This window comes from Phalacrocorax aristotelis, chromosome 25 (genome assembly GCF_949628215.1).
Source record: "Phalacrocorax aristotelis chromosome 25, bGulAri2.1, whole genome shotgun sequence".
NCBI lineage: Eukaryota > Metazoa > Chordata > Aves > Suliformes > Phalacrocoracidae > Phalacrocorax > Phalacrocorax aristotelis.
The window spans coordinates 3,437,411-3,459,247 of NC_134300.1; the positions used below are offsets into that span (position 1 = coordinate 3,437,411).

A 21,837-nucleotide genomic window follows, 5' to 3' on the forward strand; every position below is an offset into this window, starting at 1 on the left:
CTGCCATCCACATCTTTAATTTATTTGAGAGAACTCTAATGGTCTTTTCACTGCAGTAGCTTGTATTTTTTATTTGTGAGTCAGAAATGTGAAGAAAAATGGCAAAAAGAAAAAAAAAAAAAACCTGCAAAAAAGAAGAAAAAGGAAAAAAAAAAGGCCCCGCCCCCAGCTGCGCCCGGTGTTTCATTCCTCGGTCTCTAACCATGCCGGTTGTTTGGTAAAGTCACTTAGTGTAATTAATTGTAACATATTCTTTTAAATAAATTGATTTATTGATGAAACTACTGGGAACTGTGGCCGTGCTCTTTCCCTGCAGGCGCTGGGGCTGATCCTGCCCCCCTCCCTCCTGCCCCGGTACCCCTGGGGGAGGGGAAATGCTTTACAGGCTCTTTTAAGCTTTTTTTTTTTTTTTTTTTTTTTTTTTTAACTTATTTTATTTAGACAGAAGAAAAAAAAAAAAGAGGAAAAAAAAAAAAAATCCAAGAGAAAAAAATTAAATTATCCAAAGTAACCGCAATAAATAGCAAATAAGTTAAGCGGCGGCGTCTCAACCGCAGACGTCAACTCCCAGGGGTCTGCGTCCCCCCCCCCGCGCTAACGGCCCCGCGCCCCCCACCCCGTCCCACCCCCTAAATCAACTCAGCAGGTACCAAACCCCCCAAAAGGGGGGGAAAGAGAGAGAGACCCGGCCCCCGCGCCCCCCCAACCACCTTATTTACAGCGGGGAGCGGCGGGTGTAAACGTGGGGCTGGGGGATGCCGGGGGTGGGGCACCGACCCCGGCGGGGGGGGGGGGGGGGGGGGGGGGGGTGGCGGCGGGGCTGGCCGGGGCCGGGCACGGCACCCTTTTGGCTGGTGGGTGCCCGGCGCACCCCGGTTTTGGCCGCTGTGGGTCCAGGCAGAGCCGGAGGCGTCGTGTCCGCCCGGAGCGTCCCCGTGTCCGTCCAGCTGCCGGGGGCACGTCCCCGCTTCGGCGGCTGCTCCGGGTCGCGGCGGCCCCCGCTGCGCCGACGCCGGCCGTGCCCGTTTCCCAAATTTGGCTGGTTTGTGCCCGGCACGTGCCGGCTTCGGCCGCGCCGTGTCCACGCGGCACCGGGCGCGTCGCCGGCCCCGCCACGCCGACCATGTGCGTCGGGCGCGGTGCCGTGGCGGAGCAGCCCCGCGTGTCCGTACCGCCTCCGGCCACCTGGTGCCCGTGGGCGAGGGTGGGGGGGGGGGAAACTGAGGCAGGTTTGGGGTGGGGGCTGGGGGCGCGAAGCGGGGTGGCAGTGTGTGTCGGGGAGGGGGTCCCGCTGCGCTCTGGCACGGCCACCCAGGGGAGCTGGGAGGGGTGGCGGTGCTGGGGCCGGTACCCCCAACCGCGGGGGTGTGTGTGTCCCCCCTTGGCGGGGACACGCCTCCCCCCCCCCCCCCCCCAGCTTGGAGCTGGTTTTGGTCCTGTTTGGTGAGAAAAAAGCTCCAAGCAGGGTCCCCCCGTGGGGGGGCAGGGCCCTGCGGGGAGCAGGGGGTCTTGGGGGGAGGGGGGTGGCTGCCCCCCCCCCAGGGCAGATTGGACCCGGATGCTGGGGGGTGCTGGCACCCAGGGCCCACCCAGCCCTGCCTGGACTGGGATGGACAAGGGGGTCCAGATCGGTCCTGGAGGGGGGGGGGGTGTCCATCCTTCCTGAGCATGTGGGGGTCTGTGTCCCCCCCCCCAGCAGGACCGAGCCCCCTGCGGGCACCGCTGGGGAGGGGGGGAGCTGCTCTGCAATAGGGGGGCACCCAAGGGTGCTGCTCCAGAGCCTCCAGACCTGGGTGGGGGGGAGAGATGGGGAGGGTGTTAAGCAGAGCTGGGCGGGGGGCAGCAGGGGCTGCCAGCCAAGGTGGGGGTCTGCGGGGGTCCCGGGGGGGGCTCACCAGGCTCAGTACGGCCGGTTGGCATCTTTAGGCCTCTTGAGCTGCACCTTGAGGCGCTTCATCCCGATCTGGAAGCCGTTCATGGCCTGGATGGCCGCCTGGGCGCTGGCCGGGTTGTCAAAGCTCACGAAGCCTGCGGGGACGGCGGGGACATCGGGGACATCGGCGACGGTGGGGACGGGGGTAGCCACAGCCCGCCCCTGCCTCTGCCCGTCCGCCCCGGGGGGCTCTGCCACGGGGCGAGGTGTCCCCGCGGCACCTGGTGTGGTGTCCCCATGCTCTGGCCGTGGTGGCCCTGGTCAAGGTGTCCCCATGCCACAGCCATGATGTCCCCATGCCCTGGCTGTGGTATCCCCAGCTTTGGTGTCCCCATGCCTTGACCATGGTGTCAAGGGGTGTCCCCATGCCCTTCCACAACGTCCCCATGCCCTGGCCATGGTGGCCCTGGCTGTGGTGTCCCCGCGCCCTGGCCATGGTATCCCCAGCTTTGGTGTCCCCATGCCTTGACCATGGTGTCAAGGGGCGTCCCCATGCCCTTCCACGGCGTCCCCGTGCCCCAGCCGTGGGGTCCCCGTCCCCGGCAGTGGCGGCCCTACCGAAGCACTTGCTCTGGTTGGTGGCGCGGTCCACGAAGACCTTGGCGGAGATGACGTTGCCGAAGGGCAGGAACATCTGCAGGATCTCGGTGTCGGCGAACTCCTGGGGCAGGTGGTAGATGAAGATGTTACAGCCCTCGGGGCCTGCGGAGGGAGCGGCGTCACAGCGGGCACGGGGGCACCAGCCCCACGTTCCCCCCGCCCCAAACCCAGCCCCATGCGGCCGTGGCACCCCAAAACCTGGCCCCATGCACCCACGGGGACCCTGACCCCTCCATGGGCACCCCAAACCCCTGCCCCGCACCCACAGCCCCATGGGCACCCTCAGACACCAACACACCCCCCCCCCAGGTGGGGCACCCCCAAACCCCGCTGGGGGGGACACCCCAAGAACCCCGATGCGACACCTCCATCCCCCGCCCCGATGCCCTGGGGCATCTTGCCCCCCACAGCATGGGGCACCCCAAGCCCATCACCCTGGGGAGGGTCTCTTTTTGGTGGGGGAGGTCCCAGGGGAAGGGGGGGGTCCTGGGGGAGGGGGGGTCCCCAGGATGTGCTCACCTTCACGTTGCTGCTGCTGGGGGGGGGGCGGGGGGGCGAGCAGGGGCCCCGGGGGGGCAAAGGCCGGGCTCACCAGCCCGTAGGCTGCCGGGTAGGCGGCTGTGGGGGTGAGACGGGGTCAGCCCAGCCCCGGGGAAGGGGACAGGCACCCACCCACCCCACCCCACTCCCCCAGCAGCCCTCGGCCCGGCCCTTCCCAGTGCCCCCCAAAGCCATGCAACGCCCCCCCCAGTATCTTCAGATGGCCCCCAGTGCCCTCCCAACAGTTCATGGTGCTCCCCAAATCCATGCAGTGTCCCCCCAGTGCCCCCCAGTACCCACCCCAGCCTTCCCCTGAGCCCCAGGTGTCCCTCAATGCCATGCAATGGTCCCCCACTGTTATCCCAGTGCCCCCCAGTACTAATGAATGCCCCTCCAGTGCTCCCCCGTCCCTCCAGATGCCCCCAGTTCCCCCCTCCAGTGCCTCCCAGGTGCCCCCAGTATCATCCCAGTACCCACCAGTGCCATTCAATGCCCCCCCAGTACCAAGCAATGGCCCCCAGTGCCTCCAGGTGCTCTCCCAGTACCCGCCAGTGCCATGCAATGCCCCCCAGTGCCCCCCGGCGCCCCCAGTTCCCCAGAGCCAGACCTGTGTAGTGCTGCATGCCGGCGTAGGCTTGCTGCAGGGGGTCCCCGGGGGCGGCGGGGCTCTGGGCTGGGGGCAGAGGGGGCCGTTAGGGGGGGCGGGGGGCGATGGGGGCGCGGGGGGGTGGGCGGCGGGCACCTGGGAATGGGGGGACCCCGCCAGCGTAGACGGCCTCGGGGGCGGGGGGTCCCGCGGGCTGCGCCGGCACCGGGCTGTAGCCGTTGACGCTCAGCGGGGCGGCGATGGCGGGCACCGGCGTGGCGGCCATGGCCGGCGGCGTGCTGGTTCCTGCGGGGACACACGCGTCACCCCCGCGGGGGCACCGCCTCACCCTCCTGTGCCCCCCACCCCTCCGAGTCCCCATCCTTAGGGTCCCTAATCCAGCCACCTCCAGCCCGCAGTGCCACCCTCCCCTGTCCCTGTCCCCTCCCCGGGTACCCCCATCCCTGGTGCCCCCATCTCCCGCTGCCCCCCTGTGTTCCCGTGTCCCTGCCCCGTGTCCCCCCATCTCCCCTTGCTGCCCCTCTGTTCCCGTTGCCCCCAGCTGGATGTCGCCATCCCCAGTGCCACTGTCATGTCCCCACCCTCGGGTGCCCCATCCCCCAGTGCCACCCCACCGTGTCCCCCCTCTCTGGGCACCCCCGATGTCCCCCATTCCCAGGTGACCCCGTATCCCATGTCCCCATCGCTGGTGTCCTCCATCCCCGGGTGCCCCCTGCAGCGTCCCCGTCCCCCGCCCCATGCCAGGGGTCACCTACCTGAGGAGGGGGGCAAGGGGGTGGCGATGAGCCCGTTGGGGTTGACTGTGCCCATGTGCTGCATCTGGACGGCCATGGTGGCCATGGGGCTGAGGTAGGCCGAGTGGGCGGCCACCAGGGCCGCCTGCTGCTGCATCAGCTGCGGGGACAGCGCCTGGCACCGGGCACCGGCCACGGGCCACCAGGGACCCCCCCGAGCAGTGACCCCCACCCCGCCGAGGGGGACCCCCTCATGGCCCCACGGCTGCCGCCCCATTGCCTGGCACCCCAACGCCACCATCCGGGGCGGTGGAGATCCGTCATCTCCCTGGGGCTGTCACCCCCATACTCGTCACCCCATCCGGGAGCAAGGAGACCCACCAGCTCCCCACACTCATCACCCCGACAGCCGTCGCCCGCTGCCCCTATCCTGGGCCATGGGGGCCGTCAGCTCCCCCTGCCCAATCACCCCATGCCCCCATCCTGGATGATGGGGTCGCTCACCCTCCCGCTGTCACCCCAGGGTCCCCATTCTGGACCACAGGGTCCATCATCTTCCAGTGGCCATCACCCATCACCCCAACACCCATCGCCCCCATCCACAATCAACGGGATCCATCACCCCATCCACAGCGAAGGGGGTCCGTCATCTCCCACTGTCCCTCACCAGACACCTGTCACCCCACGACCACCCCCTCGGCCCCCCCGCGCCCACCCTACCGCCTGCGTGTAGGCACTGTAGGCCCCGAACTGGAGGGCGATGGGGCTGAACATGCCCAGCTGGCTGGCGACCTGCTGCATGCGCCGCAGGCCCCGCTCCTTCTCCGTGTCCGCAAACTTCACCACGAGGCTGGAGGAGGCGCCCTGCGAGGGGACGCGGCGTCACCCCGCGGGTGGGACCCCAGGGTGCTGCAGGGTGGGGATGGTGGCGGGGGTGGTGGTGGGGTGATGAAGAAGGGGATGATGAAGAAAGGGTTGATGGTGTGGACGGTGGTGGGGATGATGGTGAGGTTGGTGACAGGGATGAGGGAGATGATGGGGATGATGATGGTGGGGATGGTGACAGGGATGATGGGGGTTGATAACGGGGATGATGGTGGGGATGGGGCAATGATGGAGATGATGGTGGAGACGGTGGTGAGGATGGTGGTGGGGTTGATGATAGCGATGATGGCGGGATGATGGTGAGGGTGGTGACAGGGATGATGGTGGTGGAGATGATGCTAGGGATGATGACGGTGGGGAGGTACTGGGGCTGGTGGCGGGACGATGTTGATGGGAACGGGGACAACGGTGGGGATGATGATGGGGACAGTGGCGAGGATGATGGTGGTGGGGTGATGGGGACGATGGCCATGCCCGTCTCACCGGCAGGGTGCGGCTCCCGTGGAGGGCGGCGATGGCGGCCTGGGCCTCCGCGTGGCTCTGGAACTTGACGAAGGCGCAGCCTGGGGACAGCCGGTCAGCGCCGGCACGGGGACAGGGGGGCACCCACCTCCCCCCAGGGGCACCCCCCCCTCCAGGGGCACTCCTCCCTGCCATGGGGGACCAGGGCACCCCCTCCCCCCAGCCCGCTCCCTCACCATGGCACCCAGGGCCCCTGAGTAGGGTGCCTGGGGATGGGGACAAGTGTCATTGTGTGAGGTGACCTGAGCCCCCTCCTCACCCTGTGGACACCCCCCCATCACACCACCCACCCCATGGGCCACCCCCCTTGACCCCTCTCCAGCCCCTCCTCCACAGACCCTGTAGTCCCATCCCTGCCCAGTGCCCCCAGTTCACATCCCTGCCCCACGGTTCCCCTCCTCCCCACCTAATAGAGCCCTCAGGGACCCCGAGGCCCCCCCAGCCCTGGGGTCCCCCCACACAAGCCCCCCCACCTTTGCTGGTGCCGTCGGGCCCGCGCAGCACCGTGCACTCATCGATGGTGCCGAAGGGCTCGAACATCTTGCGCACGTCCTCGTCCGCCTGCTGCTTGCTCAGCATCCCCACGAAGAGCTTGCGGTCCTCTGCGGGGACGGGGGGGCAGCACGGGGACACCGGCGTGGGGACCCACACACACACACAGGGATGGGGTACCCCCCCCTCCCGGGAACGGGACACACACCCCCCCCCCCGGGGACACCGTGATGGTCTGGGACCCAGGGACAGGGATATGGGGACACAGATGGGCTGGGACCCCCTGGGAATGGGGACACCCCACCAAGCTGGCGGGGGAATGGGGACATGGTGGGGGGACAGGGGTGGGGAACACCCCGCCCTGGGGACAGACCTTGGGATGGGGATGGGGTGGTGACACCCCACCCAGGTGACTCCCGTCCTGGGGATGGGGGTGGCCCTGGGGTCTCGGGGGCGGTTTGGGGACACAGGGGTTGGGGACGGGGCCATGGGGGATGGGGGGGTGCAGGGTTTTGGGGTGCTGGTACCTCCTCGGCTCTCACTGTCCGCCGGCTTCACCTGGATGGGCCGGTTCATCTGGGGGGACGGAAGGTGGGGGGGATGGGGACACAGCCCCCCCACACACACACACCCCCTCCCCCGAGGGACCCAGGCGTCCGGCACCTCCCCACCTCCCCCCCCGCGGGGACCCAGGCGTCCGGCCGGGCACCCCCACAGGCCGTAGGTGCACGGATCCACCCACACACACACCCAGCACCCCTCAGCACCCCAAAGATGCTCCCGTCGCCATGGCAACCCCAGCCCTGCATCCCGTTACCCGGCAACGGGTGCCGCGGCCACCACCATGGGGGGGGGCCGAAGTGCCCCAAAGATGCGCTAATGAGCACCCACCCCCCGTTAATTGGGGGGTATGAGCCCACGCCCCCCCCCCCCAGCCCCGTAACCCCCCGAGACCGGGAGGGGGGAGGGCGCAGATGCCCGGTAACCATGACAACGGCAGAATATGCTCCATGGCAACCGCCTACTCATCCCCAATTTACCCATCCCCGTTGCCCGGCAACGCCGCTGACATCATCAGCGCTCGCTATAAACAATGACGGGGATGGGGGGGGAGAGGGGGGGGATGGAGATTTGGGGGGGGGCCGGGGAAGGGGGAGACCCCCCAGGCCTGCCGTGAAGCCGCCCCCCCACCCGGGATGGGGCCGTGCCGGGGGGGGGGATGCGAGGTGGGTGGGTGGGTGGGGGTGTCGCCGTTCCCCACACCGGGGGGCTGCGGGGAGGGGGGGGGCGGGGGTTGGTTTCAGCCCCAGGTGACCCCAGGCGGCCCCTTTCCCCCGCCGAAAGCGAAGGTGGCCCCAACCCCCCTTGCCCCAGATGGTGCTGGAAATGCACCCCCCGGGGGGCACTAATCTCCCCTAATCCCCCGCGGGGCCGGGATCAGCCCCGGCCGGGGGGGCACCGGGCCCCCAACACCCCACATTGCCCCGGGACCCCCCCCCAGCATCGCCCCCCCATCCCGAGGCCTGGGGGGGGCGGGGGCGGGGGGGGGTCCTGCGCCTGTCCCCCACCCGGGGCGGCGGGGCAGCTGTCGGGGCGGTGCCGCCCCTAATCCCCCCCCCGACCCCCCCCGCCAAATCCCCCCCCCGGGATTTACGGCCCCCAAATCCCCGGATTATCCCGGCGAAGCCAAATCTCCCCCGGGGCCGGCGGGACACGCGCAGCCCGGCCGTTGGGGGGGGGCACCGACCCCCCCACCCCCACGGACCCCCAAATTGCCCCCCCCCCCCCGGACCCCACCCCCAAACCATCCCCACGAGGCCTCGGCCACCCGTGTCCCCGAGCAACCACAATGGGGGGGTGGAGGGGTGGGACCTGGGTGCTGGGACCCCCCCCCCCCTCCCCCCGCCACCCCAGCTGCAATGGGGGGCGGGGGGCACCCGGACGCCTGGGCTCCCCCCCCCCCCCGGCTTTGTTAGCTCAGCTGCCCGGTGCCCGCCGCTCGCCTGGCAACGCTTCGTTAGCGCCGGCCTTCGTTGGCGCCCACCCGCCCCCCCGGCAGATGTTGGTGGGGTGTGTCGTGTCCCCCCCCCAAAGGTCGCGGCTGCCGGGGCCCTGGCGGGGGGGGAGGGGGGGGGTCCCCGCGCCCCCACTCACCCCCGGGAGGGTTTTCTGCTCGTGCAGGGCGCTCTGCGCCTTCAGGGCCGACTCGCGGGCGCAGTAGGTCAGGAAGGCGCATCCTGGGGGGGCGAGAGGGGTTGGGGGCGCTGGGGGGGTGGGTGCGGGGGTCCCACACCCACAGCCCCGCAGAGCACCCAGAGCCCCTGTGGCACCCAGCCCCCCCTAGAGCACCCAGCCCCCATGTCCCCCCCACAGCACCCAGCCCCGCCATAGCACCCAAACCCCCTATAACACCCAGCCTCCCACCCCCCCCACAGCCCCCCTATAGCACCCAGTCCCCCGTTTTGGGGCGGTGCCACCCCGGGGACCCTCAGGCAGGGGAAAGGGACGGGTCCCCAGCCCCCCCCAGTGTGGGGCAGCCTCAGCACGGTGGGGGGGAGGGGAAGGGAGCACCCCGTGTCCCACTCCAGCCCGGGGGGTGCCAGGCACCCTGGGACAGCGGCCCCGAACCCCCCCCGGTGCCGCTGTTTGTTGGGTGCTCATCACCCCAGCCTCGGGCCTGCACCCGCCTCGGCCTCCCCCGCCTGTCCTGGGGCACAGTCGGTGCCGGGGGGCTCCAGCCCCCACCCTGCTGCCAGGGGAGGGGGGTCAGGCGTTGGGGGGGGGTCCCTGCCTCGGACAGCCCCCGCCGTGGGTAGCACAGCCCTGTCGCTGCCGCACACCCCACAGCCATGGTACCCCGCACACAACCACCACACACCCTCAGCCATCACACCCCACGCACAACCACCGTGCACCCCCAGCCATCGCACACACCCCCCAGCCATCACACCCCACGCACAACCACCACACACACACACAACCGCCCCCCCCCCCCGGCACCCCATCTCCCCCCACAGCCATCACAGCCACAGCCCACACCCGTCACCCAGCACTGCAAACACCCACCCACACAACACCCTGTGCCGGCACAGCCGCTCACGGCCACCCCCCCCACACCCGCACAATCGGGCGTCACCTGTGCAAACACCCACGCAACACCCGGACACAACACCCCCACCCACCCAACACCCTGACATGACACCCCACACCCAACACCCACACAGCCGCCACTGGCACAACAGCCCCGACACGCACGGCTGCACAACCGCCACCCTGGTACACCCCACACCCCAACACCCGACACGGGCTGTAGCCGGTGGCTGGGACTAAGCCAGCACCCAGGGCTGGGCTGGGGTGTCAAGGGCTGTACATGGGGCTGTACCCGCGGCCTGCGGCTGTACATGGGGCTGTACCCGCGGCCTGCGGCTGTAGGGTGAGCTGGGTTGGTGCTCAGGGCCTCCGGCTGTCCGTGGGGCTGTGCCCGGTGCCGGGGGCTGTGCATGGGGCTGTTCCTGCTGCTCGGGGCAGTTCCTGGTCACCGGTACCGGGGGCTGTTTGTGGGGCCGTTCCCGGTACCAGGGGCTGTTCGTGGGGCTGTTCCCGGTACCGGAGGCTGTTCATGGGGCCGCTCCCGGTACCGGAGGCTGTTCATGGGGCCGCTCCCGGTAGCAGGGGCCATTCAGGGAGCTGTTCCCGGTACCGGGGGCTGTTCATGGGGCCGCTCCCGGTACCGGAGGCTGTTCATGGGGCCGCTCCCCGTAGCAGGGGCCGTTCAGGGAGCTGTTCCCGGTACCGGGGGCTGTTCATGGGGCCGTTCCCGGTACCGGGGGCTGTTCACTGGGCCGCTCCCCGTAGCAGGGGCCGTTCAGGGAGCTGTTCCCGGTACCGGGGGCTGTTCATGCGGCCGCTCCCGGTACCGGAGGCCGTTCCGGGAGCTGTTCCCGGTACCGGAGGCTGTTCACGGGGCCGCTCCCGGTAGCGGGGTCCGTTCAGGGAGCTGTTCCCGGGGGCAGGGGCCGATCCCGGGGCCCGCGGCTGTGCCCCGCTCCCGCCCGCCGGGGCCGGGGCCGGTGCCGGTGCCGGTGCCGGTGGCGGCGGCCCTACCTTTGTGCATGCCGGTGTACTTGTCCTTGATGACGGTGAGCTCGTAGATCTTGCCGAACTGCTCGAAGATGGGTTTGAGGTCCTTCTCCTCCAGGTGCCGCGGGATCTGCCCCACGAAGAGTTTGATGGCGTCGGGCTCCTTCATGGGGCCGCCGGGGGGGGGCCGGGCCCCGGGGCCGCTCCCGCTGCTCGCCGCGGCTCCCGGTATCGCCGCCGCGCTCGCTCGGTGCCTCTGCCGCCGCCCGGGGCTCGGCCGCCGGTGCCCGGTAGCCGGTGCCCGGTGCCCGGTGCCGGCCCGGCCGCGGCGCACACAAAGGACGAGGCGGCCCCGGGGCTCGGCTCGGCTCCGGGGACGGGGCGCGGCGGGGCGGGGGCAGCTCAGCCCGGGGGGCGGCGCTCCCGGCGCTCCCGGTAGGGCCCGCCGCGCTCCCGACGGGGCCTCCCGGGCGGCGGACCCCGAACGGCGGCGGCTGCCGGCAGCGCCCGGTACCGCCCGATGGCCGCCCGGTGCCCACCGGGGGATGTGGAGGGGGGGGGGGCGGGGGGGCGCTCCCGGTACCGGGAGGGGGGAGGGCTCAGCGCCCGGCCCGGCCCATGGCGGCCGCACCGGCCGCGCACCCCGAGAGCCCCGGTGGCGGCGGAGCCCCGCGCCCGCTGCGCCCCCGGCACCGGCACCGGTACCGGTATCCGGGCGGTCCCGATCCCGTTGAGCCGCTTTTCTTCCCCGGCCGGTGCCGCCCCGCCCCGCCCCGCCGGCGCTGATGTCAGAGCGGCTCCGGGCTCCGGGCACCGGCGCGAAGGCGGGCAGCGGGCCCGCGCTCCGGTGGCCGCGGGGGAGCGTGTCCGTGTGCGTGTGCAGCGGGCAGCGCTCACGCGTGTGCGGGCGGGCGGTTGTGTGCGCACGCGTGTCCGTGCGGGCACGCGGCGGAGGGGGGGGGAGTCCGTGTGTCCGTCCCCGCGTGTCCCGTGTCCGTCTGTCGCTCCCCCGCCCCACCCCACCCCCCCCCCCCGCCACGCCGCTGTCCTCGGTGCTGAGCTGCAGGCGCCGCCGGGGCGGGCACGGCCCCACGGACGCGCACCCACGGACACGGCCTGCACCAGGGACAACCACCCCCCCCCCTCCCCGTGTCACCCCCCCCCGCACACACGCCCGCCCCCCCCCACGCCGTTGTCATGGCGACGGGCCGCTCCGGGCACAGCCAAAATGGCGTCGCCGCAACCGCCGCCGCGTCCCACCCGGTACCGCGGGGTCCGTGGGGTGGCGGGGGGGACAGCGGTACACGCACCCACGGGGGTACGCGGGGTGTGCGTGCGGGGGTGTGGTGACCCCCTCCGTGGGGGGGCGGCTCTGGGCGACACCCCACAGCGCTCAGGTATTGGGGGGGGGGGGGGGGGGGGGGAGGGGGGCACAGGGTGGGGCCTGGCGTGGGGTAACCCACTGGTGACAGTGTCTGTCCCCCCCAGCCCACGCTCCGCCTGAGCAGCGAGAGGTACCTGCGGGAGCACCCCGAGACCCGGCTGCTGCTGCGGGGCTTCCTCAGGTGGGACACCTCCCCCCACCCCGCCCTGAAAAATTCCACAAAAACACCTTAATTAGTGTAAAAAAAAAAAAAAAAAATACCCATTTTCCACCGTGGGAAACCACACGAAAACGGCCCCTTTCCCCTCAAAACCCTGCGACCCCAACCCCTCCACCCCCCCTTCCAGGGAGCTGCTGCTCCAGCGCCCGGCTGACGTCCTGGAGTTCGCCGCAGGTGAGTGGGGGGACCCGGGGGGGCCCCTCGGCCCCGGTGGGGGGACCAGGGGGGTCCCAGCCGCCCACTCACCCCTCTGCCCCCCCAGGGTACTTCACCCAGCCGGAGCTGCCGGGCCGCATCCAGGAGCAGCTGGGGAAGCCGGGAGCAGCGCCCTGAGGGGGGGCACGGGGGGGTCTCACCCCAATAGCAGGCCCGGGGGGGGCAGGAGTCTGTGCCAGGGGAGGGTTGGGGGAGCTGGAACCCCCCCCTCCCTCCACTGTCCCACCTCCCCAGGAGAGGACACCCACCTGCCCCAAGCCCTTTATTTGCTGGCAGGGAGGGGGGGTGGGATGCAGGAACCCCCCCAAATCCATTCCAGGGACCCCCCCCATCCCATTCCCCCAGTGCCAAACCTGCACTGGGGACACCACGACCCTAGAGGGAGGCTGGGGGTCCCGGGGGGGGGGGGGGGGGCATCAGGAGTCTACGGGGGAGGGTGGGCACCCTGGGGGGAAAATCAGGGGTCCCGGGGGTGGTGTCGGGGGTTTGGGGGGGCTGGCGGGGCCCCCCCAGGCTCAGAGAAGCGCTTCCCTCTGCGCCGCCAGCTGGGCCTGCTGCTGGGCCAGCCAGTGCTTGTAGCGCTTGGTCTTGGGCCGCAGGAACTTCACCACATCCATGGGCACCCGGACGGTCTCCAGCCCGTTCACCTGCGGCAGGGGAGGGGGGGGGTCACGGCCAGCGAACCCCCCATGTCCCCCTCTGCGTCACCCCACGCCCCCCGGGGAGGGGGGAGCGCTGCTGCGCTTCGGCTGGCGGCTGCTCTCCCTTCTCTTCCCCCCACCCTGCACCCACGGAGGCTCTGTCCCTAAGTCCCAGTGGGATCCAGGCTCGGGGAGGAGCAGGGGAAGGTGGGAGGGGAGCGGGAGGGGAGCGGGAGGGGAGCGGGAGGGGAGCGGGAGGGGAGCGGGAGGGGAGCGGGGTGCCCTGGCCCCTTCCCTTCCCCGCTTGCTGCGGGAGCGCAGCCCCGCGGAACCGAGCAGGAGCCTCCGCCGAGGAGCCTGGCGGGGATGACACGGATTCGGAGCTGCAGGAGGCGGTTTCAGAGCCGGCCCCGCTCCCCGGAGGGGCCGGGAAGGACAAAAGATGAATGGCGGCGGGCGAGGAGATGCTCCTGTCTATCTAGGTCGCAGCGATGGGGGTTTTTTTGCTGTGTGTTTTTTTTTGTGTTTTTTTTTTTTTTTTTTTTTTAAATAAAGTGTTTCCGCTGCTCGCACCCGCACCAGGGCTCCGGCTATGGCTGGTGCGGGCACAGGGACGAGGCCGCTGGTGTCGGACCCCCGCGGGAGGTGGGGAGGGGTGGTGCCGGCTGGAGGGGTGCAGAAGGGGACCCGAGGCGCTGGGGGGGGCCACGCTCGCAGGGGAGGTGGGGGGACATGGAAGGGCTGCTCGCTCACCGTCACGTCGCACCAGTACTCGCCCCACCTGGTGATGGGCTCCTCCGGCAGCTTCAGCGCGTGGGGGGGCACGAAAACCCGCAGCTGAGGAACAAAAGGAGGGCCAGGAGTGAAGGCGGGGGAGCGGGGGCAGCCCCCGGCGAGCCCCCCCGGCTCCCCAGCCCTTACGGACCGCCAGCATGGCAAGGGCAGAGCTGCCGCGGCGCCCGCGGGGGCTCCCCGGCTCCTGCCGCGCCACAGGAGGGAAGGTGGCCTCACCTCCCCGTTTATCATCTTCCTTTCTTAATCCCTTTAAGGCCTTAAACTCTCGGCTGAGCTGCTCTCGGCACGCGCCTCGGCTGAGCCCTGAACCAGCCGCGGACACGCCGCTGGCTTCTCAAACCTGACCTAAACCCCTTTGGTGACATCCCCCCACCCGGGATTTGGGCCCCCACAACCGACTCCTGCAGCCCCGTGCGCACACGGGAGCTCCCGGCGCTGGCAAAGAGCTCCCGCCCGGCGCGGAGCCGACGCCAGGCAACGCTGGCGAGAACCACTCACGTTCTTGAGGAAGTGGCGAGCGACGATTTCGTTGTTCAGCTCCCACTTGACGTTGTTTTTCATGCCCACCTCGAGGCGGCAGCTCTTGAGGAACCTGATGGTCTGGAAAGGTGGGGAGGAAGGTGTCGGGGAGCGGAGGGGAGAACGGTGCGCTCCTGACGCTCCGGGTGGGAAGTCGGTGAGGTCCCGAGGGGCTTGGGCAAGCGAGCAGGGGGTGCTGGGGTACAGGGCTGCCCTGGCCCCCAGCCCAGCACCGGCAAGCACGTGGGTGTAGGCAGCTGCCTGGGTCCAGGCGCAGCCGGAGGGAGGGTCCCCAGCACCTGGCCAAGGCTTTGCGCTTTTAGAGCCGCCGGTGCCCCTCCGCTCACCTTCTCCCCGCTCTGGGTTTGGAGCACCTCCAGCTTCCCTTCTTGGCGCAGCTGCAAGGAAAAGATCGAGGGGAATAAATGAAAGGCAGGCTCGGCAACGCCACGTGCCGGGCAGCCTGCCTGCACGCTGCCGGGGGAAGGCAGAGGCCTGGAGGGCTCTCCTGTCACTGCGCACCCTTTGGCGCCCTGCAAAGGGATTTATTACCGAGCGGGGCTCATCTTGGGACCGTATTTTGGTGATCTCACCCCACAAAACCACAAACACGTGGGTGGAGGGAGACAGGAATGACCCCAAAGACCAACCGACCCTTTTAAACCAAAATCTCTGCTCCTTCTTCAAGACCTCCTAATTTCAAAGCGCAGACAGGCCAAAAATGCCCTGGCTGGGCTTGGAGAATCCCCTTCGTGCCAACTCACCTTCTTCTCCTCCTCAAACATCTTTTTGTTCTCCGGCGACGCGTAGACAGCCAGCCCCTGGGGCAGGAGCTTGTTACGACCCACGCTTTTCTTCACTCTGACCACATCTCCCCGGCTCCCCAAATCTGCGAGGAGAGGGGTGAGAGGAGACGTTAGCGAGGCGTGTGCTGGAGAGGTGCCAGCCCCGCAGCCCCACAGCAGCTCTGAGGTTCCATCTGATGGGGGTTTAAAAACTGAAAGACCCAAGTTTTAACTACCCACTTTAAAAATGCCATAGAATTGTTGCTTTCAGGGCTCTGCAACCCTAAATCACCCCGCAGCCTGAGGGATGAATCCCTGCTGCCACTAGATCATTGGAAACAGGAACTAACTGGGGGGGATCCTACCTCTCCCCTACACAGGCGAGGGCAAAATGGGGCAGAAACCGAATTCAGCCCTGCTGCAGGCAGGCAGACGCCTGTGCAAAGGGACATACCCTCCACCGACTGGGTGAGGATCAGCTCCAGATCCCCCTTGGGCAGGTGCTTGGTGTCCTCCAGCAGCCTGTAGATACGGTGCCTCCGGGGGTGCAGGCGGGGCTGCTTCCCCTCTTTGCTGAGCGGGACCTGCCACCATCGCTCCACCACCACCGTCCCCTGTCCCAGGAGAGAGGGGTGAGCCCAGAGCCCAGTAACCGGGGGCTTCCCGGTTACTCCGTCCCGCGGCGAGGGGAAAACACCCCCCACACCCCCTGCAGAGGTCACAGTCACCGCAGCTGTCCCCAGGTGATGCAAGAGCCACCTCTCCCACTGGGACAAGGTGGCTGCCCCCTCAGCCCCCCCAGTACTTCATTAAACGCTTGCTACACCATATACTCTGTTCCCCCCACGGCCCCCTAGATGCTCCCAGCGCCCCTGTGCAAACCCCCTGCCCACTCCCCCGCCCCCTCCGCGCTCCCCAGCCCCCAATAGCCACCCCAGCCCCCCCCATCTCCCCTCACGGACACCCCCGGACCCGCCCCCCCCGCCGAGCACCCAGGGACCCAGCGAGCTCCCGGCAGCCCCCAAGACACCCGTTGCCGCCTCCCCGGCCCTCACCCGGCTGTGGCTGAGGCTCAGGGCCCGGCTCGCCGCCCGCACCAGGAGGCCACAGCCCCCCGCCGCCCCCCGGCCCAACATGGCCGCCCCCGTCAGAGGACCCCGCCGGGGCTGCCAGCGGTGCGCATGCGCAGAATCCCCCGGGTGCCCGCGATGCGCATGCGCTTAAGGATCTCCGTGCCAGGACCACCTGCAACGCGCATGCGCAGGATCGCTCCATGCCAGGCCTGCCCGCAGCGCGCATGTGCAATATTGTCCCACGGGGGCCGGTCGCCGGTGGCCACGGACCCACTGCTCCCAGTTAGACACCAGTGCCACCCGACTCCCTGCCCTTCCCCGGTACCCCAGACCCCACGCCGGGCTCCCCCGCATCCCAGTGCGGCCCTGACTGGTCCCAGTTCACTGACCGCCACCCACCAGCCGCCCTCCCCAGAGCTGGGAACCCCCCTCGGGACGCGGGAGCCCCCCGGCTGCCAGGAAGGCGGCGATCTCGCCCCAGGAGAGCAGGGCCCCGGGCAGGGATGGGGGACCCCCAGCTGGTCCCAGGTACCAGGCTCCAGCAGCTCTTCCCCGTCGCTGTCAAACCGGGGCGAGAACAGCCCAAGGGGTGCGGGGACCCGGCTACCGGGACGGGGTGCGCCCGGGGCAGGACAACACGCAACCGGTAACGGGAGGGACCCGGGAAGCAGCCCCACCGTGGGGAAAGACGGGGCAAGGAGACAACTGAGACAGAAAGTGCCAGGAGGAACCATGTTAGAGGCCAAGGGGGCTGGGAAGCAGCGCTGGATCCGTGGGGAGGATCTGGCCGTCCTTGGCACAGGCAGGAGCAGAGCCCCACACTGCCCCACTCTGCCGTCCCAGGGGGGCTGCAGAGGGCGGGTCACGCTGGCCAACACCGCCGGCATCATCGGGAGTTCCCCACCATCGGGACGAGGCCCTTGCCGGGGCCGGAGGCAGCATCTGCACAGAGCAAGGGGTCAGAGGGGAGCGCTGAGGCTGGGTCCGCCCAGAGCTCCGAGGGAGCCGGCGGAGGGAACACAGTCCCGCCAGACCCCAGGGAGCCCAGGTCTGGCACTCCTGGCAGGACAAGGCCCAGTCCCAGCCGGCATCTCCTCCGGCATGGGGGGCAGATGCCCAGGTGCACCTGGCGGGCTGATACAGGGCAGGGGGAGCTCACCGGGGCTTTGCCGGAGCTCTGAGAACAGGCTCTGACTGGAGGCAGAGGTAACATTCTCCTGGGCCAGGAAGAGCTGGGTTAGCCAGCCCCGGGGATGGATGGAAACATCCCCCAGGATCAGGGGCTGGCTCCCTCCAGGGACACTGGGTGGGAGAACAAACCGCCCTCTCCGATCCCGGCTCTGCTCACCAGTGTCTCTGCTGCGGCCTCCCTCACCCTCTGCAGGGGGCTGTCCCCCACTGCCCCCTCCTCTTCCTCCTGAGGACAGGGGATGGCGTATCCCAGCCGCACCAGCTCTGCTCCAACATCCAGGTTCTGCATGGAAAGGAGATGGGGTGCAGGGGAGGAAGGGCAAGGAGGAAGGGGGCCAGGGCCTGGCCGGCTGAGCAGCAGGGCTCTCACCTGGCCATGCTGGACGTCATAGAGCCTGACCCTCGGCCGGGCGCAGAGCCCGGACTGGGTGTAACTGGAAATTTTTGCCACCAGAGGTTTCCACATGGCACAGTGGGTGAGTCGGTCAAACTCGTCCAGAGCTGCCTCTTGCCATGAATCTCCTGGGGGAGAGGATCCAAATTGGGCTCCGCTCACCCCATTTGGAAGTGGGCGATGCCGAGTCTTGGCAGCGGGGAAGGGGCACGGCTGTATGCGGCCCCCTGCCATCCCCCTGGAGTCCTTCCCCACTCACCAGCGGGCATGATCCCAGCCAGGCTGCACTCGATAGCCTGGAAGGGCAGGCTCAGGAAGTCACTCCTGGCAGAGAGAGAAAGCCACAGTGAGGCCACGCTGCTGGAGATGCCGGATCTCCCAGCGTACGACAGCCCGCCTTGGCCACAACCCCAGCTCCCCGGGGATTTCAGCAGCTTGTCATGCCACGACCGCTTCCCAAAACACCGAACAACCTCAGCTCAGTCCACCAGCCATGCTACAAGCTCCCCCCAGGGATACTGAACCACAGCTCCCATCGTCCCCCTGCCAGCTCTCCCCCAGCAGACACCCCGTCTCACCGCAGGCCTCGCAGCGCCTCACGGGGTGCCTCCCCGTTGTCCCCAAAATCCACATAGTAAAGGTCAAAGTTGCCGTTCTCCAGCGTGCCCAGGACGCGGGCTCGGTACCAGTCGCTGCCGTCCATGTAGGGAGCGGCCACGATGTCCCCTGCTTGGACGGCCGAGAGCTCTGCCTGGGGGACACAGCGCCGGTGACGTCCCTGGGACAGGCGAGGGGAGCTGGGGGGCACGAGGCTGGCGCCCCGCGGGGTCTCACCGCGCGGCCGCTGCTCTGGTAGTACTGCCGCATCTCGCTGGTCAGCTTGTCCAGCTGCAGGCTGCGGTGGCCGATGATCTGGATCCAGAAGTGACTGGGGTTTTCCGCCGCCGAGACGTAAACTTCCAGGTGCTCGTCAGCATGGAAGCTGAAATCGGGGCTGGGAACTGCAGGAGAGGCATGGAGAGCCCCGGTGAGAGCCAGACGGGGCAGCCGAGGGGATCCCCATCCACAGGGATGGAGAGAAGCCAACCCACAGATCCCCCTCGCAGAGATGTATCTCAGACCATCCGTGGGACAAACGACTCCAGCAAGAGCCCAGGAGGCAGCTGAGCCGTCCTGCCCGGCCACATCACCACCCGGAGCGGGACGGCGGCAGTGAGCTGAGGGGATGATGCCACAGGCAAGCCGGGATGACCTGGCACCGTTAAAATGGCTCCCAACACTCTGCAGGTCCCTGAGGAACCTGAGCAAATGTGTTCCCCTCATCACTATTCCCATTGCGTCCTGGAGACGGCACAAACGCTTCTCTTACCCTCAAATTTCGGCACTGCTGCGTCAGGCTCCGCCGCCGGCTCCTCCAGCTCCTCGCTCTCATCCCCTAGCTCCTCCAACTCCTCAAAGGCAGCGTGGCCCAGGAGCGAGCCTTCCCCCCAGGACGAGCCCCCGTCCTCTTCCCTGTGCTCCAGCGCCCCATTGGGGAGCGGCTCCTGCTCCCGCCGGCTGCCCAGGGGTTGCTTGCGCTGGCCCCGCATCGCCGTCGACTGCGCCAGCTCCTTCCGGAAGGCGTCGTCTTCCATCAGCTTCTCCATGATGAGTTTCTTGAGGGGAAAAAAAGAATAAAAAAGGCGAGGGCTGGGCTTGGGGGCCGAGCCGTCCCCCAGCCCTGCTGCCTCCCACTCACCTTGGCAGCTGCTACCTCCTTCCGCGTCCCCGAGAGCTGGATGACCCTGACCGGGGTCAGGCCGGCGTCGGCCTCGCGCTCACAGAGCACTTTGGCCCCCGAGCTGCGGCAGATGCCCCGCACCGTCTCGCCGCCCCGGCCTGTGGGAGACAGGGAAAGCCCTGGGAAACCGAGGCAGAACGGGCTCAGAGCAGTAGCCAGCCTCCATCCTGCAGGGAACTGGAGCGGCTCTCCTGTCCTGACACACACTGTTGGAGTTTTTGACAGCAGCTGTGCCACCAAACACCGAGCGGATAGATTTGTGACACCTCCCGCAGCCCCCCGCCTCCCCAGGGTGTGGGAGGGCCCCGGGAAGGGGGAGCAGAGGTACCAATAATCCTGCCGACGGCTCTCTGGGGCACGCAGAGCTGCTCCGACACCGGGGTGCTCTCCGTCACGATCTGGTGGATGGCGGCTTTCGCTCGGCACACCTGGCTGGGGGAGCCCGAGATCAGCAGCGCCGCCTCCTCGCCCTCGTCCTCTCTCTCCACGTCGATGTGAGCCCCCGTCTCTTGGCTGAGCTGCAGGCACAGGGTCAGGGCAGGGACCAGCCCCCCGCTGCCCTTTACTGGGGCTCCCAGTAATCGTCCTGCAGGAACGACGCCTTTCCCGTCACCCCCACGAGCCTCCGGCATTGCTCACCCTTTTGATGGTGGCTCCTCTCCGGCCGATGATGGATTTCACGGCCGCCCGCGGGACTCGCATCTCAATTTCGAGCTCCTCATCTCCCACGAAGGTCGGCCGCTCCTCTGAGGGCAGAGCGGCGGCGTGACGGCAGCGGGTCCCCGCAGCCACGGCCACCCACCCGCGGGGGCGGAAAACCCTCGGCGGGGGGTGATAAACACCACGAGGGATCTCGAAGCGGGCACAGCCGCCGCAGCAGCCGCGCCGGCCGCAGGGAGGGGGCCCACCTCTGCACGCCCGCGGAAGGCGAGGGGAGGCCGGGCTGCGGGGGAGGCCGCGGAACGCTCAAGCCCGTGCGTGGGAGAGGCGGGACCGGCGCGGGGGGGCCGCGACACCCACCTCGGCTCTCCCGGTACCTGCGGTACAGGATGTAGAGGACGGCGGTGCCGGCCGGGATCCCCAGGACCACGGCGGCCTTCTGCAGCGCCGTCAGGCTGCTCCAGGAACCCCGCTCCGCCGCCATGTCCCCCGCGGCCTGAGGGAGGAGACGTTCTACCGGGACCCCCTCCCCGGCCCCGGAGCGGGCCGGGGGGTCCCGGCCGAGCCCCCCCCGCGCCCAGGTACGACCCGCCGCCGCCGCCGCCGCTCGGCTCCCCCCCCCGCCCGACCGCACACACAGACGCTGCGGAAGGCTCGGCAGCCGGCGGAGCGGGCGCTTCGGCCTGAGCCCGCCTCGGCTCCCCCGGTCCCACCGGAACAGGCCGCGGCTCCCGGCGCCCCGGGACCGGAGCCGCCGCAGCGGGTAGGCGCCGACCCCTGCGCTCCCGCCGCCGCCTGGGGAGGCCCGAAGCCGCCCGGGGAGCCGGCGGCGCGGCCCGCGGTACCGGTAGCGGCTCCCACCGAGACCCCGGGCCCGGCCTCGCCCCTCGAGCCGCCGCCGCCGCCCCACGCGCCCAGCAGCCACCGTCCCCGCCCCCTCCCGCCACGCTCCAATCATAGCACCGCTCCTGCCCTCCCCACCAATCACCGCCAAGGGGGCGGGTGGCCAATCCCCGGGCGGCCTCCCATAGGAGCGGGAGGGAGGAGAGGGGCGAAGAGGCCGGGCACAGCACCGGCCTGGGAATAAAGCGGCCAATCCGCGCCGCGCAGTCGCCGGCTGGAGCCAGTCAGCGAGCAGCAGAGCGGGCTCGGTCCCGCCCTGAGCGGTGACTGACGGGCGAGGGGCACCGCGCCGCCCCATAATGCCCCGCCGTTCCCCCCGTGACGGAGCCCACGGACGATCGTTTCCCCAAAATGCCTTTATTCCACCTCGGTACAGCCGCGGCCCCCCCAGCACTCACCCCTCATCACCCCGCCTCGCCGCGCGTGGGGTGTGGGCGGCCCCACGTGTGTTTGCCCATGAGGGAGCCGGTGGCCGTGGGAGAGCCCGGGGGTGCGTGGGCCTGTCCTGGGTGGGACCCCGAACTGCTCTGCGGGGCAGGGGCACCCCCGGGTGACGGGACATCACTGGGTGATGGAGCATCACCATGCGATGGAGCCCTGCTGGGTGATGGATCCTCCGTGGGTGATGGAGCCCCACGGGTGACGGAGCATCGCTGGGTGACAAAGCCCTGCCAGGTGACAGAGTGCCACCAGGTGACGAAACCCTGATGGGTGACCGGGCATCACCAGGTGATGGATCCTCCGTGGGTGACAGAGCCCTGCCGGGTGACAGACCACCACTGTGTGACGGAGCGTCACCAGGTGATGAAGCTCCTCAGGGCGATGGAGCATCACCGGGTGACAAAGCCCTGCCAGGTGACAGAGCATTGCTGGGTGACAGAGC

The 21,837-nt window shown here is 69.3% G+C and overlaps 3 protein-coding genes across 3 annotated transcripts; all 3 read right to left on the reverse strand.

The window, feature by feature from the left end:
- Positions 1–795: 795 nt before the first annotated feature.
- LOC142048488 (CUGBP Elav-like family member 3) lies at positions 796–10,742 on the reverse strand. Its single transcript, XM_075075471.1, has 13 exons — positions 10,418–10,742; positions 8,468–8,550; positions 6,841–6,889; positions 6,295–6,423; positions 5,783–5,862; positions 5,135–5,278; positions 4,436–4,574; positions 3,816–3,965; positions 3,681–3,746; positions 3,053–3,151; positions 2,492–2,635; positions 1,896–2,028; positions 796–1,789 (listed from the first exon to the last, which is right to left on the reverse strand). Exons 1-12 carry the CDS (start codon positions 10,560–10,562, stop codon positions 1,901–1,903), a joined length of 1,356 nt encoding a protein of 451 aa, XP_074931572.1. The 5' UTR covers positions 10,563–10,742; the 3' UTR covers positions 796–1,789; positions 1,896–1,900.
- A 1,720-nt stretch (positions 10,743–12,462) lies between these two features.
- Positions 12,463–16,147, reverse strand: MRPL9 (mitochondrial ribosomal protein L9). The gene is made up of 7 exons (XM_075075050.1): positions 16,009–16,147; positions 15,408–15,567; positions 14,933–15,057; positions 14,516–14,566; positions 14,148–14,249; positions 13,608–13,691; positions 12,463–12,860 (listed from the first exon to the last, which is right to left on the reverse strand). Exons 1-7 carry the CDS (start codon positions 16,087–16,089, stop codon positions 12,729–12,731), a joined length of 735 nt encoding a protein of 244 aa, XP_074931151.1. The 5' UTR covers positions 16,090–16,147; the 3' UTR covers positions 12,463–12,728.
- A 598-nt stretch (positions 16,148–16,745) lies between these two features.
- Positions 16,746–20,626, reverse strand: TDRKH (tudor and KH domain containing). Its single transcript, XM_075075104.1, has 12 exons — positions 20,412–20,626; positions 20,031–20,137; positions 19,720–19,909; positions 19,350–19,489; positions 18,981–19,266; positions 18,446–18,612; positions 18,190–18,362; positions 17,871–17,935; positions 17,588–17,739; positions 17,375–17,500; positions 17,186–17,243; positions 16,746–16,968 (listed from the first exon to the last, which is right to left on the reverse strand). The coding sequence occupies exons 1-12, from the start codon at positions 20,533–20,535 to the stop codon at positions 16,913–16,915; spliced, it is 1,644 nt and encodes a 547-aa protein (XP_074931205.1). The 5' UTR covers positions 20,536–20,626; the 3' UTR covers positions 16,746–16,912.
- Positions 20,627–21,837: the final 1,211 nt, after the last annotated feature.

What these genes read in the sequence shown, in the direction of transcription:
- LOC142048488 (XM_075075471.1), bottom strand. Translation starts at nt 10,562, where the DNA reads ATGAAGGAGCCCGACGCCATCAAACTCTTCGTGGGGCAGATCCCGCGG. An exon ending in GGACAGTGAGAGCCGAGGAG is followed by an intron (nt 6,424 to 6,840) that starts GTACCAGCACCC and finishes CCGTCCCCGCAG; the next exon opens with AGGACCGCAAGCTCTTCGTG. An exon ending in CAACCAGAGCAAGTGCTTCG is followed by an intron (nt 2,029 to 2,491) that starts GTAGGGCCGCCA and finishes CCGTCCCCGCAG; the next exon opens with GCTTCGTGAGCTTTGACAAC.
- MRPL9 (XM_075075050.1), bottom strand. Translation starts at nt 16,089, where the DNA reads ATGTTGGGCCGGGGGGCGGCGGGGGGCTGTGGCCTCCTGGTGCGGGCG. An exon ending in CCTCACCCAGTCGGTGGAGG is followed by an intron (nt 15,058 to 15,407) that starts GTATGTCCCTTT and finishes CTCTCCTCGCAG; the next exon opens with ATTTGGGGAGCCGGGGAGAT. An exon ending in AAACCCAGAGCGGGGAGAAG is followed by an intron (nt 14,250 to 14,515) that starts GTGAGCGGAGGG and finishes CCACCTTTCCAG; the next exon opens with ACCATCAGGTTCCTCAAGAG.
- TDRKH (XM_075075104.1), bottom strand. Translation starts at nt 20,535, where the DNA reads ATGGCGGCGGAGCGGGGTTCCTGGAGCAGCCTGACGGCGCTGCAGAAG. An exon ending in AGCAGTGCCGAAATTTGAGG is followed by an intron (nt 18,613 to 18,980) that starts GTAAGAGAAGCG and finishes CCTCTCCTGCAG; the next exon opens with TTCCCAGCCCCGATTTCAGC. An exon ending in GAGGCGCTGCGAGGCCTGCG is followed by an intron (nt 17,936 to 18,189) that starts GTGAGACGGGGT and finishes TCTCTCTGCCAG; the next exon opens with GAGTGACTTCCTGAGCCTGC.